Genomic DNA, 20,226 nt, shown 5'->3' with positions numbered 1-20,226 from the left:
GTTTCTTTCATGTTAGAATTGTTATTGTTTAACCTCAAATATAATTATTTGGTTTTATTGACATCCAAATAAAGTTTTACCTTACAATTCAGAATGTGTAGGGCAATTTCAGTTTCCATGGAAACTAATATAAGCTTATCTAATACAAACTAGTACAAAGTACTACGCAAAAGCAGACTTTGCTATAAAGTTATTTGTATTAAAAGAAATGGTAAGTTATTTAACTATGTAACACTACAAGAGATTACACAAATATATATTTTACCTTTATTCCGTAGATTTTATCACGAGCAAAACCGGCAAATGACACTAGAGCGGGCAGTAGTGCTACGAAAAAACAATTTCCCGAACTGGAAGATTTTCTTTTAAAAAGGGATTACAGTGGGGCTATAACTATGCTTGAAGTAAGTATTTGTAGTATAACTGACTTAGAGTACCGTTCGACGCAAGTGGTATGCTTAATGGCGTTCGTATTGCTACTAAAGAATGACCAGGACTTTTGTTTTGAGATAAAATTTACAAAACAATTGAGAAGTGCGATAACTGGAAAGTAAAGATTTCTGTTTCGATATATGATTAAGATTAATATTTATTGTTAAAATCGGATTGAATAAGAAATTAATAAAAACTTTGTGTCTAGTTCCAATTCATTTGTTATCAGACTTACTGATGACATACAGTGTTGTTTGGTGTCTTGTGTACTATTAATGAATTAAAAATAGTTCTTAGCACACGAGGGCAATACATCCGAGTGGGTAGGAGTGTGGATCGCCTGGTGCTGGTTCCACTTAGCCGAGTACCGGCGAGCACTTGACAAATATATGGAGCTTCGTACCAGAGACAAACTTGATGCAAAGATTGCTGATAATATCGCGCTTGATATTGCTGTATGCTATTTTTATTTGGGTAAGGATCATTATCTTTAATTCAGCACGTATAATTAGCATAAACACGCAGTGTAGGAACAGCAATTCTTTATTGTCCCAAATTCTTCGTAAGTTAAATCGCATTTGCAGTGCTCTGTAGGAGAGAAGTTGAACGAAGTCAAGGATAGAATATTTAACGAAATTGCTTTCCTTAATAGTAAACCTTAACAAATGTCCATAAGATGATGGAATTACTGAAGCTGGTGGCTGCGGAATAGGTGGCTTGGGTTTTGTTGGCTGTTTCTGTTCTTGGTGTTCTAAGTGCACGCGTATCAAGAATTAAATTGTTTTATTAGTATGAGACCTTTTTTCGTAAATTTTCTAATCTTTTTAATTCAATAAACAAAACAAAAGTATCATTAAAATTTGTATAAAATCGATTTTAATTTTGATACACTGAACATGCAACAATGAACTAATAAGAATGTGTGGGACCTCTTAGTAAACAAAGACAAAGAAATAGTTGCTCCGTATAACCTTATTTACCTACTAATTATGACCGCATCCGTAGTCTTGGATTCAGTGCTTGTCACTTACCATTTGCTACTTGATTTAAAACAATCTTCTCCAGGAAGTGTTTTGTCTTTTTCAGGTATGTATAAGGAGTCGCAAGAAACCATAGAAGCTGCGCCGAAATGTGCACTAAGGGTATTATTTTCCACTTCTACTTTCTTTTTTCTTCTTCTTGGAAATACCAGTTCCAGTATTGTAGAGCGGCAGGAATGAACTGTTAAATAAAACGAATTGATAAACGTAGATATATCTTATGATTCAGATTTTTATGATAGCCTGATATAAAATTATAAGCATAATGTAAGTAAAATTTAGATAATATATTTTATAATATATATAATAGATAATATATTTATATATATAATAGATAATATATATGTCATTTTATCAAATTAAATTTTTTATGTACCGTATTATATCACTGATATTACTTATTTAGTGAATTATAATAACAATGAAAATAAGTATAAAACAATATTTCAGAATCGTCTACAGTTCCACCTAGCGCATAAATTGGAAGACGAAGAAGCTTTGATGGGTGCGCATGCAACTCTACGCGATGTCCCTGAAGACCAACTCAGCCTTGCCTCTGTCCACTACCTGCGTGCTCATTACCAGGAGGCTATAGATGTTTATAAGAAACTACTTCTGGACAGACGGTAAGCTATTTAAAGAAACTCTTTCAAAGTGAAAGTATTTATGGAATAAAAGCATAAAGCCCACCCAACCAATTTCAATATCATATACTTATTTTCGGTAGTTTGGCCTTTAGTAACTTGTTCAGATGCGGAGAAATCCTTTTTATTTTTTGCTTAACTCTTCACCAAAATATGCGTGTTAATAACCTAACTGATATTATTTCAAAAACCAAATTCGTTTAGTTGCTGTACCTACCTTTTTTGTTATAATAAAAGGCAGTTTTATGTTTGTATTTTCAGTTATAAAAGATATGAGTCGGGCGATATGGAATGGATAAAAGTTTTGGCTCATTCGCCTTGGTAAATAACATAATTTTATGTAGACGTATACTCTTAGAAATATATTCATATTACAAAAATTAGAATAGGTACATAAAAAATCCATTCGTATTTAATTATTAACAACAATACGTTTTCTCCTAGCATACATACGCCTGGCTTTATCTGTATTGATATCCTGCATGATAATATTTATTTTAGCCGACCTTTGGAAGAATGAATATTATGCTCGAATACGTATATTAGGGTATAGTCTAGTGTCATTATATGTATATACGTGGTCATAGAATATAATGATAAGTACATTTTTGGTCAGTATGACTTAGTAATATATTGAGTGTTTTTCATATTATAACAGTACCTTCAAGATATCTTAATTATTTAATTGCTTGTCCTGTAAAATACAATTGCTTTTATCATATTCTGAGCTATGGCCACATAATATTATGTGAAACATTATATATACTTATTTAATAAATAATTATTGATACTACTTATATCTTTGATTTGTGTTTTAGAATAGTTATGTATATGATAGCTTTGTACTTATCTCAACGATTAATTAATTAGTTATTCTTAGTACTTTCTATTCATAAAAATTACAAATACATACCTGTAAAAGGAGTGACAAATTCTGCCTATATTATTACGAAACTCTTTTTTCATTTTGACATCTTTTTTTTTATAGAACAGTGGACAAACGAGCAGGAGGCTCACCTAATGTTAAGTGATACCGCCGCCCATGGACACTCTCGATGCTAGCGGGCTCGCGAGTGCGTTGCCGGCCTTTTAAAAATTTGTACGCTCTTATTTATCTTGACGTTTTACGTGCTTTACAGCAAACGTGATCATTGACTAACAATTAGTCAAGTGAAATAGATAGTTAATTATTGTATTCTCTTATTTCAGTTCGTACATGGCTCTAAATGTGTACGTGGCGTTATGCTACTACAAGTTAGACTACTACGACGTGTCTCAGGAAGTTCTCGGAGTCTATCTAACGCAACATCCTACATCTACAATTGCATCAAACTTAAAAGCATGCAATCTTTTCAGGTAATATATGGTTACAATATCCCCGCTATATATATGTATATCCCCATGTATCATCCAAGTAAGATGTGGAATAGAAAATGGACGATCCTCTAATATTCGTACGTACGCAACGTACACGGGAAATTTAAGTACATATACGCTGCCACAGATCGTTCTTTCATAACTACTTTGATCCGAATAACGATAAAGACTAGTTCCTTTAAGTAATCTTAAATGTTGCTTTTCTACGAAGATGTTTTAATCCAATTTGTACTGAAAACCGCCGTGTTGAGTTCATATTTGGAGCCGTAACTGAAAGGTTTCAGAAGAAAGACAAAGAGTTACCGTCGTAAAAGCGAATGATTTGAATTTCGAATGACAAAAACTGAGAACGTGCACTGGAAATTTGACATTTTGTATTGACAGTTCTTTCTTTTAAAAGTTGTTTTACAGGCCAAGAAAGGGAAAAAAAAAGTTGTTTTAGAAAAATAGTCTGTTTGAAATTCTCTTGGTCTTAAATTTCTGTTTGTTAAAGTTTGTTATTTTAGATTGTACAATGGAAAGTCGGCGGAAACAGAACTGAACCAAATATCGTCAGAACAACACACTTTTGGGCAAGACCTAGTAAAGCATAATTTGGTTGTATTTAGGAATGGCGAAGGAGCTTTAAAGGTAAGAAAATATAAAACTATAAAGTTTAATTTGATTTTTCAAATAATATTCATGTTTATTAAGTCAAGTCATTTATATATTCACTTTTATTGATAATACTTGGTAGGTACATCACGATGATGGTGTATAATGTTTGGTTTTGGCCACGTTACCTATAGGTTATGGTCTATGGAAAATGTTAAATTTTCTTAAGTTTTCGCTCCCAATTAATATTTTACATTGAGATTGCTCGGTGCACTGGGTGGCATGCTAGATGATGATATTGGAGATGATTAGACGCCACGTTACCAGTGGCTTAGGGAAAAAAGTCACATCTAAAAGTAGGAAAACATATTGCATCGGAAATTCCTCTTAGTTTTTTAAATGCTTTTGAACACTTTAACAAACGACCTCCCAGTAATTAACTTTTGTCGCGCATCGGGCTCATCACTTAACTATTTTAATTTTTAAATATGCAATTGAAATATTAATACATATATGTAAATATAAGTTCCGTTAAATTAATGATCAGCGTTCTGAAGATCCTTAAGTCGATGTAAAAGTTGCGTTTGATGCTTGGCAGTTCGCATAGTTTCGGCGTGAGCAAATACTTAGACAGTTAAAAGTTTTAAAACTTCATCTGATAAGATTTAAAAATCTATAGTACCAGTGCTAACATAAATGCCATATATACCGCCAAATTACGTTCATTGTCCTGTTAAACTCTTAAGTTAAAGTGGCGCTCAGCTTCTTCGCAACTCGTGTGTCACACGCGTGGCGCTGTAAGCCAATACTCAGTCTCATTAAAACTATGAAAATATTCTCTATACAAACGTATAGTACAAGCCTATTTCGTATAGATTATACAATCTCACTTCATACATATTATTAATAAACATATCTACTAAAGCCTTGTATCCAACCTTAAATCTACTTAATCATAAAACTGATAAGTTTTTTACGATTCTTTTATAGGTTTTACCAGAGCTCGTAGATGTAGTACCGGAAGCCAGACTAAACCTAGCTGGCTACAGATTACGTCATCGTGAACCACTGGAGGCAAGAGAGTTGTTGGAACCACTGCAACCCACCTCGCCATTGCACTATATCTTGCGCGGTGTTATTGCTGTGCGATTGTACAACGATACGGGCGATGTAAGGAACTGGACTAGACTTATACATATTAAGAAATGACTTCCCGTACTACAGCTTACTAGGACATAAAGCTTCTGCAGAGTTAGAAGATATCAAAGATCACAAAATCCTATACTTCGTGCCATGGGATGATTATCTGTCATTTTTCTTAATTATACATGTGTCTGCTGTTCTTGCTAGACTAGCAAGAAAGAACAAGACTATTGCTAGTCTGGTAAGAGCCTTATTTTATTTTATTAAATTTAATGTGTCGTTTAGCAGAGAATCGAAGTTCAATGTTCACCAAGTGGCACAACCGGTATTTGACCTGTTCTTTAAGAACATGCAATTTCTTCATACATGTATTTTAACTGAACCAATTGCGGAATTGGAACACATTAGGTACATGAACATAATTTTAGTATTGCATAGGTTATATAAAATTAAACGAACGAAACGTTTTATTATAAATTTACACAATTTATTTTCATATTCAAACTCAATAATATCTATATAATTCAGTCTCAATAATAACTTATTTAAAAGAGACTTAAGATTAAATTTGGTGGGACAACAACAAAATTACAAATATTATTTATTTACATCACACATGTTTCGACCAACCATTACGATCCATAAATTCGCCTTTTTATCCGTTAAAAGAGTTTTATTCATAGGTAAAGTCACGCAAATCATAAATAATATTACTGAAGTAAAACATCTTTTGGCGCATAAGGGTATTTTTTTACGCATGAAACGTCACGCAGATTTGCAGCGTGTTTGTCGAAGATAAGGGAGAGAGCGATTGAGAACGATTGTCAGAGAGTGAGAAAGGAAGATCTAGATAAAATACACGATAGTGGTTGATGTATTCGTGTAGTAGTTACATATTCGAACTTTAGATAGCAATTCTATAATATAAACAATAATTTTTATATACCTACGTATATATATTATCATTAGCACGTAGGTATGCAGTGTGTAAACAGTGTGAATATAGATATACAAAAACATGTATTGATCATATACTGTTACATAATCATCTATGGGGGTAAGAGATCTTAGGAATAATTAATTGACAAAGAAGACTTTCAGTGAGTAAAAACAAAGAGAGAAGAACTCTATTACTAGTTCAAAGTTTTTGCACTATGTATATTAAAACTTTGGTCGTTAAATAAACTGATTTCTACAATTCTCGCAGGAGGAACAAATGAAGCTAGCCCAGCAGAGTTTTCATCTTGTAGGCAGTTCCGCATCAGAATGCGACACCATTCCCGGAAGACAGTGTATGGCCTCTTCATATTTCCTGGCGGGACAATTCGAAGAAGTCCTAGTCTATCTGAACTCCATTAAGAGTTTCTTTGTCAATGATGACACTTTCAACTTCAATTATGCCCAGGTAAAATATTTAGTGTGTGTGTATGTGTAGTTTGTGTAAAGATTTTTATGTATATTATATTATGTTTTGTCACATGATGGTACTGCGAGGTTTTATTAGGAAGCTGAGAATTTTGATTGTGGTTTGATTAAAGGCGCTGATCTCAGTAATGGTTCTTGGAAAAACTTTCTGTTGGATAGTTGCGAAGTAGGCGATACAGTAATATACTATCACTGTACGCAAATACAAGGGCTAAATGGCTAATAACAACTTAGTAAAGAATCTCTTTAAGGAAGGCTATATAATATGTATTCATTTGTTTTTAAAATATCCAAGATCTTAGAGCTAAGTACTTTAAATAATTTTTCTACATTTTTTGGATATAAATATAGCTTTCTAACTTACAATTGTGTCATTATGATGAAAGATACTTTTGAATAGTTTGTTGTTTTTGATTCCTTACCTCCTTATAACTAAAGTATTACACTTTAAACCACGTATGAAAATTTTATAAAAGTGTTTTTATTTGGTAAAAGTGGAAATTTTTCTATAGAGAAAAATTTGTACATACATATATATGTTCGACAGGCAAAAGTAGGCTCCGGGCTATATCGTGAAGCGGAAGAATGTCTTCTTCAGATCCAAGATGAGGGCATCCGTAGCTCCTTTACATATTTGGCATGCTTGTGTCGATGCCACGTCATGAATAAGGAAGCGCATCTCGCATGGGAACTATGCGTTAAGGTAGGTTATTAATTGTGTTTTTGTTAATAAAAAATATTTGAAAACCAATACTATTTAAATCATACTAATACAATAATATTACGTGGGGGGCGGCTAGCAAAGCTTAAGTTTAAATTGTCGACCAAAATATGTGTAATTTCCGCCATCTTGAAAAAAGGGTTTAATTCATCATATCTTGGATCCCCATTGAAAGGAAATAGCGAAAAACATTTTTTCTCTCCAAATTGATGTTTCTTTTTATCGATATCTCGATAACAATGATCGATCCGTGAATAATGTATAGAACCTTAATTGTAGTTCGTGAAACGAGAAACCAAAAAGTATTCAACAACAATTCAAAATTCAACGGGAATCTGTCTGAATCATCTCTATACTTAACTTCTTTAACGATAACTGTTTTTTTAGACCGCTGGTACTCCAGACAGCTTTGCATTACTTCAACTAGTGGCTAATGATAGCTTTAGAATGGGACAATTTCTAGTCGCTGCTAAAGCTTTCCACATGCTGGACAGGTAATTTCATGACATATTTGTGTGTGAGACATTTGTCTGTTTGTTTAGTGTGTCGTTTATCACTTCCCACTCTTTGTATTGCAATCATATTTCATTTTGTACATCTCCGTTGCTAACATCGTTTCTGTATGTGGTTAATATTAAAACTTTATATTCTGGGTAAATCCGAGAAAACGGGTTATAAAATTATGTAGATTTGTGTGATATATACATTGCTTCCATTTTTTTAATTGCTGTTGTTTGTGCCTTTGTTTTTTTTATCTTATTTTTGTTATTTTATGTTGTTTTTTTTCCATTTCCACGAAGAAAACAAAAGATGTAGCAGGAATAAAGATTTTATAACGAAATTTCACATCATCTACACTAGGCCAATATTGACATTCAGTATCAACATATTAATTGAAATTGTTATCATTGATTCGTTTTATCAATTATTTATTAGGACTAGTTTGTTGAAACTTGATATTTATATAAAAAGTACCTATTAATGATGTGAAGCACCAACGTGAATATTCTTAACCCAATCCCAACCCCATGATCCTCACATAAGTAGATAGTCCAATATTTATCAAAGAATATCTTTAAATCTTAGACTAGATGGCGGTCCCGAGATGTGGGAGGGACTGCGTGGTGCTGTCTGTGGATGTGCACAATCGGCCGCGGCTAATAAGCCCAATTCCACTTCAGACCTTCGCGAAGCTCTAGCCCTTATTAGAGGACCCCGCGCACACCCAAGAGCAGACCACATCGCTCGGCCAATAACGAAATGGGCACAACAAAATCGGATACCTGTTTAGTGCTTAAGGAATAAATAATTAATAAAACAATTGTTTTTTTTTTAAGATTCTATTAATTATTTTTACAAAATTAATTTATTTGTAAGGCTTCTTAAAGGTCTAAATTAAATTTAATATTAATTGGCCGAAGTTCTGATTTTTATTTTTTGCGTGGGCTTTCTTTTAAAAATCCAGTTGGGATGCAGATGAGTTTTGGTTCCTAAATTTAATAGCATTTTTAGCGTACCATAAATAGTTTCCTGGTGCTATGATAGTTGTCACTTGCATATTTAAACGTTTCTGACAAATTTTGATAGGAGACTATACCTTGGTATTTTTAATATTTGAGTTTTATAATTATAGTTTTACACATTTTTTACTTATAAATAGTATGGGGTTATTATTGTTAACAAATTTATACTGACGGACTGCATCATACTTCAGGATTACTTTGAGATGATTTTTTTAATAAGTGCAATAGTGCAAACTTTTTAGATTAAATTATATAAATATAGAGCCCTTATTCTTTAAAAAAAAGCAATATTTAAAAATAGATAGCAGAAAAACAAATGAATATAGCCGGAAAAAGAAAATTTACTCGTAGTATCAGATTTGCGTGTTTTTTTTAAAATTGATTCGTATTGATTTTTTATTCTTATGACAATTGACTTATTGTTACCAGCAGAATTGTTGCGTTAGCTTTTTAACTCATCGAGAGTTTCTGGACCATAATATGAATACTTCGTCCGAATAAGTTGCTCAAATTGTATCATTGGTGCGGGAGGGCTTGGATCAGCGAACGATTTAAATTTAATCCAGTCTACGGTTTTTAGAATATACAGAAGGTTTGTGGAGACGACTTCTTACAAAAGGACACGTGGTACAGACAGAACTCGAGCAACCACCGGTCTTGATGACTCATTTATTGTTACAACTTCCCTGCGAAATCGTTTCCTCACGTCAGTTAACATCAGAACAGATATAAATGAAGTGCGTGGAGTAAACGTTAGTGCACGAACAATAAGAAGAGACAAATGGTCTACAGTTGTCTGTAGCTAACTGAAAGAATGTAAATGCGATATTAGCCGTTGATCTATAGCAATTTATACACTGTATATTATATTATACAAATACGGAATTTTCAAAGTCGGTATACGAGGATTGCCGTGTTGTTACTTATATCCGTCGATCGGCTATTGAAGATCACATTACTTTAGAAATTATCAGAACTATGAAATGTTTGAATAATATTAAAACAATACTAAAACTAATAAGTTTATAGATAGTGCATAGCATGAATCACTTAAAATGCTTAAGTTGTGTAACATTAACCCGCTTTGGCCACTCATTTTGCGGCAAAACGGAAACCGCCCGTCCCTCGAGTCGAAAGAAAAATTCTTGTCAAGTTTTTCCTAAAAGAACAAATTCCGAGTCGTTCCGATTGATGCATATTTATCGACTTGCTCAAGAGTTTGCGTTCGTGTATACTGCAAGCTATGATATATATAAATGTTTTAGTTACAAATACATATTAGGTTTTCTTAATAAATTCTTGAAAAGTGACGTTTAAATTAAAAACAATGCATCATTTTTCTAATAAAATATTTAACGAACTCAATCAATCAAAACTTTTAATAATTAATTATTTGAAGCAATATCTTTTACATAAAAATTATATTTACAATAAGTGTTACTGGCTAGGTGCCTTAAGTGAGTGTAAATATTTGAGATAGATAAATTATCTTGTTTTTACCTAATGTGAAAATAGGTCGCCTCTGATTTACGAGATCGCACGAACTTGCTACATAAAAATAGCATTAACTTATAGGGTTAATGCGAAAATACTTACGAATTTAGTTTTTTGTTTAACCTGTTTCTGTTACATTTGAATTTTTTATATAACCGCAATTACAAAACGGAATGTTAATGGAATATCGGTATATTGGATATTCAATTGCCATCACAGTTACACGCATTCATCTTCTTCATTTTGTCGTGTAGGTGTTATGTGTACTAAAATAGTTTAAAACAAAATAGTAAATTTTGTGTAGTGTGATCCTCAGTTTCCGCACTTATACTCCAATTTCTGATGTGTGTCGAGTCATGGCTTGTTAAGCCAGCCTTTTTTTATAGAACAGGGGGCAAACGGGCAGGAGGCTCACATGATGTTAAGTGATACCGCCGCCCATGGACACTCTCAATGCCAGAGGGCTCGCGAATGCGTTGCCGGCCTTTTAAGAATTGATACGCCCTTTTCTTGAAGGACCCTAAGTCGAATTGGTTCGGAAATACTAGCCTCCCAAAAGAGGCTTTACTTTGAGGTGATTAAGGAATCGAAAATACGTGTTAGGGTCGCAAATAATTGCACTTTATTATCAACTATACAATTAATATTTACAATTAAATGATCGCGTCAAGATCAAGTCCGTAGCAACAGTCAAGTAGTACAAATAAATAACATAGGACATTTCATGTATCGTGCTTGCTTTATTGCTGAATGGAGAAACCTATATACTTAAACAGAAGTAAATAAATAAAAATATATATAACGCGCCTATTCTGATAACAGAAAACAACATCGCTCATAATACTGTGACAATCGTGTACGAGACAAATAGCGAGAAGCTTCTATCAACGATATACAAAACTCAGACATTAACCATAGATAATATTCTAGGACTAAGAGACGTATGGAGCATTCCATTCGTCTTCCAAATCTGTCTGCTTTGGTCAGCCGTTCCTCCAATCAGCGATATAGCAAGTTAAGTTGGGTGTGACTAGCGCCATGGGTGGCCGATGGAGGCAATTGGGGCGTGTGCAACAGCGATCGGCGCCGCGACTGCTACCGGGGCATGGGCAACTGCTACAGCCTGGAACATATAGATACATATAGATTTCCCTTTGCCCACTAAATATTACATGTGCTTCAGCACATTCATCAAATCCATACAAAATCGTGATGTGATAGATGACATGGTCTTTTCAATAAAGAAAAGCATATATTTTTATTTTATGGCAAATACTGTTTTGGCTTTGTGTATTGTATTTGTGTTTAATTTGTGTTAAGTAGCTGTTGGATTACTTATTATTAAATAAATAAAAAAATAAAATACCAAAAAAAAAATCATTACAATATACTTACAGGGTGCGCATTGCCAGTCCTTTCGACAACAGCGTTGAAGCCGTTTACGTGGTCAGCCGTGTAGGTCACCTTTCTGAGGTGGCCATCAGGCTCGACCAGGCTGTAGGATCCGTGGACTACTCCGTTCTGGAGTGTCTCCTGGGCATCCTTGTGGTCTCCAGTTGAGGGGTCGTTCACACCATATGAGTAAGTGTAGGCTGGGTTAGGGTCGACAGGCTCTGCGCGTACCACCTAGAATAAATCTCGGTTAAAATATAAGCTTTTGTGATTATTTTCTTTTATATTACTGTAGATGTTATGACTATTCTTATAGTCACATGACTGACGTCAAGCCTTTTGCCTATCTAAACAATATAATAATAATAATAATAATTTATTTATTTCTCCCTTAAACATTAACAATAATAATTCATAATATAGTGACAGTATTGGGAGACTGGTTTCCAAAGTAGGTAAGAACCTGTAATATGGATAACCAGGCTTCCATTCCATAGCAAGTCATATACATAACAAAAAGGAAGTTTATAAGGGATTGTGTATGTGAGTGTGTGATATAAGAAGTCTTTTAACGAGGATCTTAGACCGTAGGTCCAACCAAACCCTGGATTTGGAGATCGTTAAAATTACCAACTCAAAAGCTCTTATTATACATACGGGAGCAGCGGCAATAGTGTGTGTGATGGCAGGTGCAGCGTACGCGTGTGTGGCGATGGCTGGCGCACCATAACTGATGCCGTCGAGGTATCCCGGCGCTGCTGAAGCCGCCGCCAACACGCAGCAAACGATGAATAACTAGAGGAAAAAGAATTGTTTTTAATTAATTGTGAGAGATAAAATAGTAAATAGCTATACAATCATATAGTTCGCGTTTAGTTTTCTGTTTAATATTAGGTTATATTTCAAAAGAAATTAGATAAATTCGAAAAACAAATGATAAAAAATCATACCTTCGCGTACATAACTATTCCGTGCGGTCGTTGGTGGTACAAGAGCACATGTGGCCAAATGCGAAAACGCATTGCTTATAAAGCAACGGCCGGACACCTGATACAATTTCGTAACCAAGGATACAAGACATGGACCTCACATGAAAGTATAATGTATGGATTTAGGGGTATGTTTAGTAACCGTGATACAGTTTTTAAGGCTTGATTTTATGCTCTATTGCCACTTATAATTTATTGCTTTAATATTAGCGCCCTACATTCTTTGAATTCCTAATGCTTAAGTTAATCTAACGTATCTTTTAAATTAAATCATTATTTTCCTTAAGAGAATCTGTCTCATGCCTTTCCAACATTAATCACGTTTTATTTTATTAAAGTACAGCTACTCATTAAAAAATATTCAAACAATTTTATTATACACAAAAGCCAAAAACGGAATACACATTCAAACATAAACATAAAGCACAGTTTTACCTATTAATACAAAAAATATAACAAAGCATCAAATTCATACTAAATTCTAAATTAAAAGTTCTAAGATTCATTGATATATATATATCATTATAATAAATATTTAATATAAAGGAAGAATAACAAATTGATTTCCTTTTAATTGATTGAATTAATCGTAATTATTATGCGTTCTGTGATAGTTTTAACGCCGATTAAATTGTGTGATTAAAATTACATATAAAAATTAAATGTAATGTAAGAATCATTTCATGATAAAATATGACGCTTATAAGAGATAATAAATTTTAAGTTTTACATGTAACTTATAAAATAAATACAAAACGATTAATATAGCGATAGCGTCCCCGATACGGAAACTACTTAAATCTTACAGAGATATTACGATTCAACATAGCCTATAATTATTTGAGACGTAAATGTTATAAGTCCAACAGAATACCTTAAGCAAATCAAAATCAAATCAAAAATCATTTATTCTTATAGGTAACATAATGTACACTTATGAACGTCAAAAAAATAAATATACATTAAATGATTCTAATTTTACATTGACTGCCAGTTCTTAAATCAAGGGCGTAGAACGGAAGAGAAGAACTGGCAATAAACTCTCCGCCACACTTTTTGATCGCCCAGTTTTTTTTACACAATTTTTGTAAGGAGCTACAACCATTACAAATGGTATCCGTTACAGAGTAGCCGTACAGCACCCATGATGTAATGCGATAATCCGACAGAGTCAGTCCAAGACAGAAGGGAGATTAGCCATTATTAAAAGTAAAATATTAGGTATTAAATCATTAAGCTGTGTTATTGGATTTGTTTTGAGTAGTTTCGTCCAACTTGCGACTTGAGTTCGTAGGTTCGAACCCCGGTTGTGCACTAGTGGACTTTCTATCTGCACATTTGATATTCACTCGAACGGTGAAGGAAAACATTGTGAGGAAACCGGCATGTCTTAGACCCAAAAAGACGACGGCGTGTGTCAAGCACAGGAGGCCGTCCACCTACTTGCTGCACCTACTGCATCGGCAAATAATCATGAAGCGGTTACACAAATCTGAGGCCCAGATATAAACGCCACTGGGTTGCCACAAATGTGGAATAACCACTGGGTTATTTTTTTATAAATTTGAATACATAGACTCTCTCTGTTTTATTGTCGACGTTCTAAGGAATAGATTTCTTTCTTGCAGTTTTGTGCCTACGTTCGTATTGCTACCAAATTTTGCGCTATCTGTAAAAAAGCCAGTATAAAATTAAGTGTGTAATAAATACGATTGTATCATATTTGACACACCCTTGACATACAATGGACCTAAATACCTACATTCTAAAATAATTATTGATATTTTTTGTGTTAACGTCGATATAATAAATGTTTCATAGTTTTGTTGCAGTTTTAATTATAGCTTTGAGGTCGATTCGAACTCTGGTATAAATTAATTTCTTTCTATACGTTTGTTTTTTTTTTATATGGAACAGGGGGAAACGGGCATGAGAAATTAATATTATCTATAATCTATCTATAATATAATCATTAATACATAAAAAACGTGGGATACCGCAGCCCACGGACACTAACAATGTTGGAGAGGACTCGTGTGTGCGTTAGCGACCTTTTATTTGTTATTCAATAACGAAAAAGTATTGCAATAAAGGGAAAATATGGTTCCCACAATAAAAGATCAATGCCGCGCGATCCTAAAACAAAATTTTTCCAGTTTTCTATTTAGCATTTTCTTAACAATTATTATCCTATAATAATAAAATATACATTTATTCTTATATAAATGTATTTATTTGTTTAGTAAGTTTTTGTGTAATATGTAATTGTTATTTGTATTTTTGATTACATATTTGATCCGTTCATCCGTTTGGTAACGCCACATTCGCAGCTAAGTTTTGCTCAAGACGCCAAGTTTTTTTGGCTTTTACAACATCCAAGTTTGACTTTGGTCGTCGCTAAGGGCAAATTGCAAATATGAACTTTAAGTAATTGATTTTGACATATGGGAATCATAGTTTTGCTGTCTCGGTCTAGAATCCAAATTTGACTGCTAAAGTTACGTTAGAAAAAGAAAGATTTTCTGAATTAATATTTCTGCACATATTTAATATAATCGTAGATGGGCAATGTTATATTTTACTTAGTGGGGGAAATCTTTTCGATAACAATTTTATTTCTGCTCATCTTATAACATCGGCGAACCAACTTGCCTTCAGTTACATTTTTCTCTACGCGAATATTATCACCATACATTTGATACGGCAATATGTTATATGTTGTGTTAGAAATTATAAAATCAGCTCGAATGCAATTCTCCGTAATAAAAGCTCATATTACATCAGCCAATTCAATAGTACGTGGTAAGAACATTGGTTTAATAATTTAGTTTCAATCCTAAAAAGAATATTAACGTTGTTTGTAGTCCGATCACACACGTATCTGGGTCTGTCATTGATCATTACTCTATAACAATTCAGTAATGTATAAAACGCGATTTTCATAATTGTATTTCATAAAACTTTGAACTTTCTGCACTTTTTGTTATGCTTTGTAAAAATACAAACAGAATAAATTGACCATGTATTAACATTCTTTTAACGTAATTACTACTGGTGGCGACACTATACTCATTGTATGTAAATTTTAAATAACGATTTAAATAAGGTGACAGTATTGTGAGTCGACAAATAGCGTCTAGACATCAAGACATCTTATTAAAATAGGCATATTTAGAATCGCGATGAATATGCTATTTTCTACACATTTACATAATAACGCCAGTTTTTGATAATGGATGTCATGGAGTTAATATAGTATATATATTTGTGATTTAAAACTAATACTTATATTATAACAAAAAAACTTTTTTTGTAAGTTTCCATTGATCTATTTAAAACCTATATAAACCAAATGACATATATAGGACATGAAAATATTAAAAACTCCTGATAATGCTAAACATAATTATTGGCTCATATTTTGTCGGTCTTAGTGGTGCACACGATTTTATAGATTTGTGCGCAATGTGGGTCACATCGCGACTTAGGCTATCTAAGTACTCGCTTTGCCGCTTGTCCATGTTCGATCTAGATTAAAATTCATATCGGCCGCGCCCGCGAGTATGTTAGACATATTCACAGACAGTTAAGGCTGCCTTCTAACGATTATACAATAGTTAAAAGGAACAAAATAAGTCTAAATGCACTCTTTATGTAAACAACTTTTTCGTCTCATTACTTCTACTAGCAGTATTTATCTATTTGCTTTTTTTAACATAATTCCCTGTTTTACACCTATATCTTTACTTTTACATGGTTTTAAATTCAGTGCAAGTAATATTACTTAATAAGTGATGTTATTTTTCATTGTTTTTATGGACTATTCGTTCGCTATAATTGTCACACATTCTAAATATTTTATAGTAGTATACGGGTTACTCTTTTTAAATAAATAGAATTAAACATAATTAATATTTCAATTTAACTTTTTTGTACCGAAACAGAAAAAAAAAAATATTTTGTAATCAAACTTCCCAATAACTTTACAATATTTAATAATAATTATTCTATAATTAATCATAATATTTATACCTAATTTTACTAAGTACTCCTAGCCTTACATTTATGTCGCAAAGACTAGTTTCTTGATAGTAATTTGAGTGTAAATGCCTTTCTTATTAAATAAACTGTAATTGCACAAAACTCAAATATTACGATTCGTACATACTGTTAGTATTAGTACTAGTATTATTATAAGCGAAGTTATAAATAATTTAAATTAAACTTAAATAACATAAATTCAGCTTTTCTTAGAAACATAAAGATTTTTTGTTAAATGCATTATTTTTGTTTTAATAATAGGTTTCTTTTTCAACCCACTTAGAAATATTGCGTCTTATAAGGAATCTTCTTAACTCATCACCAAGTATCATGAGAATGAAAAAAGGCATGGCCAGCAAGAAATCATGCCAGGAGATGGGTTCAGTGCCAAAAACCTCGTGACAGAGGGGTAGGTAAGTGACCACTAGTGCCGCAATCAAATCAACCACAATACTCATGTTGAGAACATGATTTCGCATGCCCTTTTCAAGTAAGGATATACGTCGCGTCTTACAAATTATTACATCAGATATTTGTGTCCAACATATAGCAACAAAGTATGCAGTTTGTGCTCGTCTTTCCACTCGTTTCCTATCCCCGAACAGCCACTGTCTTCCCAAAGTATCTTTCACCAGAGCATTCGGTGACTCCCAATCTTGTCGAACAAATAAAATACTCGAGGGAAAGAATCCACTTTGGGCGAACACAATAAAGTAAGCATACATTCCAGCAAAGAATTGGATCATACCTACCTGAAAATATGCCATGAATATGAGAACTTTGTTTACAAGATGATCTGTTGGCTTGCGAGGGGGGAGAGACATTATGTCATGTTCAGACGTCTCATATGCTAGACTCATAGCGGGCAATAAATCGGTTCCAACGTTTATTACCAATATTAATATTAAAGTCATTGGGAGAGGCATTCCTACGCAAGCATACAGAACGAAGGGCAACATTTCTGGAGTGTTTGAAGTAAGCGTATAAGCTATAGTTTTCTTTAAATTGTCAAAAATTCGCCTGCCTTCCTGTATCCCCACTACAATAGACGCAAAATTATCGTCTAATAGTATCATATCCGCGGCTTGCTTGGATACTTCTGTGCCAGTTATACCCATTGCTATTCCGATGTCGGCCCTTTTCAAAGCTGGCGAATCATTGACTCCATCACCTGTGACAGCTACGACATGGCCCAACGATTGATACGTTTCAACAATGAATAATTTTTGTTGTGGGCTAGTTCGTGCAAAAGTGATTTCTTTATATCTTTTCTGTGCCATTATCAAATCTTTTTCACTCATCTTTCGTAATTCATCGCCAGTGATAACTGCTGCTTTAAATTGGGTTTTAATTAGCGGTGGAACATCTGCTAAATCAATATGATGTTCAAAAGCGTAATCGTAGGCTGTAGGCTGTGTAATAGTTCCACACTGCCTGGATATAGCCAATGCGGTAACCGGATGGTCTCCTGTTACCATAATTACCCGAATACCAGCCTGTCGGCATAAACCAATAGCTTTATCTATATCGCGTCGAGGAGGATCTATCATTGATATGGCGCCTACAAATCTTAAGTTCTCAACAGGAAAGTTTTTTTGCTGTGTATCAAACTTGTAACCTAGAGGATAATTAGCCAATGGCAAGTTATAGTCGCAGTAACCTATAACCCGTTCACCCATGTTAGCAAGTTTAATAAAGCTTGCTTTTAACTCTTTCTTAATTTGAGGAGTTAAAGGTACATCTCCCTCGTCAGTAGATACTGTTGTGCAAAATTCTAGGACAATTTCCGGAGCACCTTTCATAATTAAATAATAGCTGTGTGTAGCCTGCATGCGATGAATAGTAACTTGGTATTTGTAGGCTGAACTAAACGGTATCTCAGCTTCTTTAGGATTATTGTCTCTTATTTGTGTCGCAGAGCGGTTAAGTTCCATGTAACGCAAAATTGCCGATTCAGATGCGTCTCCTAATATCTTTCTTTTCTCAATAGGTAGATTCATGGTATCAAATGCAAATGTAGCCTTGAGGTTTAAGGATGCAGCTAAACTCAAAGTTGCATATGAAGGATCCGATACATGTTCGTGATCATTTTTGTCAAAAATCACAAAGTTACAAAACAAATGCGATACGTTCATTTGATTTTCAGTCAATGTTCCAGTTTTATCTGAACAAATACACGAAGTTGAGCCTAATGTTTCTACAGCTTGTAGTGTTTTAGCTAGACAGTTCTTCTGTTTCAAATTGTTCGCAGATAAAGTCATACATACCGTCAATGTTACAATCAGACCCTCCGGCACATTCGCTAAGATAATACCGAGCATGTATTGGAGGGCACTTAACCAACTTTTTTGAATGACGAATACCATTATGAAAAACATTATACCAAATGTAAATGCAACGCCACATATCAACTTTATAAAATGCGTAATTTCTTTGGCAATTGGGGTTTCTTCTTTTTCTAAGCCAGTAACTAAACCAGCGATTTTTCCTATTTGCGTCATCTCTCCTGTCGCCACAACAACCCCTTTGGCGGACCCTTCAGTTATTGGGCACCCGAAATAGACCATATTTTTAGATTCAAGTGGATTTGAGTTAGTGCACTCAGGTCGGTGTTGGATTGGTTCAGACTCTCCGGTAAGTGAAGACATATCAGTTTTAAAGTTAGTGCATGAAAGAATTCTAACATCCGCTGGAACCACTTCGCCTCCCGTCATTTCCACAATATCCCCTATTACCACTTCAGAATTTGGGATAACCTTTTTAGTGCTTTCTCGTATAACAGTCGCATTCGGAGGAACTAAATTTTCAAAACCACTCATAACTGCCATGTTCTTAGCTTCTTGATAAAACCCAAAGAGTCCAGTGCCAACAATAGTAGCTGTGATAACGCAACCCAAATAAAGGTATTCCTTACCGCTGTGTCCGGAAGAATCTCCAGAATCTAGTGTGTCTGAGAAGAAATAACCAACGAAATTTAATATAGCTCCGCACCAAAGTACGCATTGGAACCATCCAAAGAGGTTGTGTCTGAAAATTTTCCAGTAGCTGTTCCCTTTGAGCTCTTTCAGCTTATTGGGTCCATAGGTCTCTAGCAATTCCTTCGCGAATGTTTCCGTGAGGCCAGTGATGATGTTGGTTCGAAAAACAACTTCTAACTGTGCAGGGGAAAGAAAGTGGTCCCCAGAGTGTGATTCTTCTTTGAGCAGAGTCAATTCGGAGACATCGGGTCCTGCATGTTGTAAGCTTGGATGCCTTCCACCCACCAAAGATGAACTAGAACGACGACGAGAATGATGAGGCATGACGCCAGTTGAAAGACAATTTCATATAATAATATTAATTATTAATTTAAGATTTAATTCTATTTGTATAAGATTTGATGTCTTTAATTACTTATGTCATCAATTCTTC

The 20,226-nt window shown here is 33.9% G+C and overlaps 3 protein-coding genes across 3 annotated transcripts; 1 reads left to right on the top strand and 2 right to left on the bottom strand.

The window, feature by feature from the left end:
• The first annotated feature begins 100 nt into the window (after positions 1–100).
• On the top strand, positions 101–8,669 carry LOC110993560 (intraflagellar transport protein 56). The gene is made up of 13 exons (XM_022259864.2): positions 101–211; positions 279–404; positions 723–906; positions 1,519–1,574; positions 1,923–2,098; positions 2,378–2,437; positions 3,326–3,472; positions 4,000–4,123; positions 5,078–5,257; positions 6,438–6,635; positions 7,203–7,358; positions 7,764–7,870; positions 8,463–8,669. The coding sequence occupies exons 1-13, from the start codon at positions 209–211 to the stop codon at positions 8,665–8,667; spliced, it is 1,722 nt and encodes a 573-aa protein (XP_022115556.2). The 5' UTR covers positions 101–208; the 3' UTR covers positions 8,668–8,669.
• Positions 8,670–11,116: 2,447 nt separating this feature from the next.
• On the bottom strand, positions 11,117–12,806 carry LOC110993564 (larval cuticle protein A2B-like). Its single transcript, XM_022259876.2, has 4 exons — positions 12,736–12,806; positions 12,443–12,580; positions 11,789–12,019; positions 11,117–11,516 (listed from the first exon to the last, which is right to left on the bottom strand). The coding sequence occupies exons 1-4, from the start codon at positions 12,745–12,747 to the stop codon at positions 11,424–11,426; spliced, it is 474 nt and encodes a 157-aa protein (XP_022115568.1). The 5' UTR covers positions 12,748–12,806; the 3' UTR covers positions 11,117–11,423.
• Positions 12,807–17,066: 4,260 nt separating this feature from the next.
• Positions 17,067–20,117, bottom strand: LOC110993542 (sodium/potassium-transporting ATPase subunit alpha-like). The gene has a single exon (XM_022259839.2). The coding sequence runs from the start codon at positions 20,115–20,117 to the stop codon at positions 17,067–17,069; it is 3,051 nt and encodes a 1,016-aa protein (XP_022115531.2).
• Positions 20,118–20,226: the final 109 nt, after the last annotated feature.

The sequence above is a fragment of the Pieris rapae genome, chromosome 13 (genome assembly GCF_905147795.1).
Source record: "Pieris rapae chromosome 13, ilPieRapa1.1, whole genome shotgun sequence".
Lineage (NCBI taxonomy): Eukaryota > Metazoa > Arthropoda > Insecta > Lepidoptera > Pieridae > Pieris > Pieris rapae.
The sequence above is the reverse complement of the archived record's forward strand: the minus strand, read 5'-3'. Positions and strand labels throughout refer to the sequence as shown.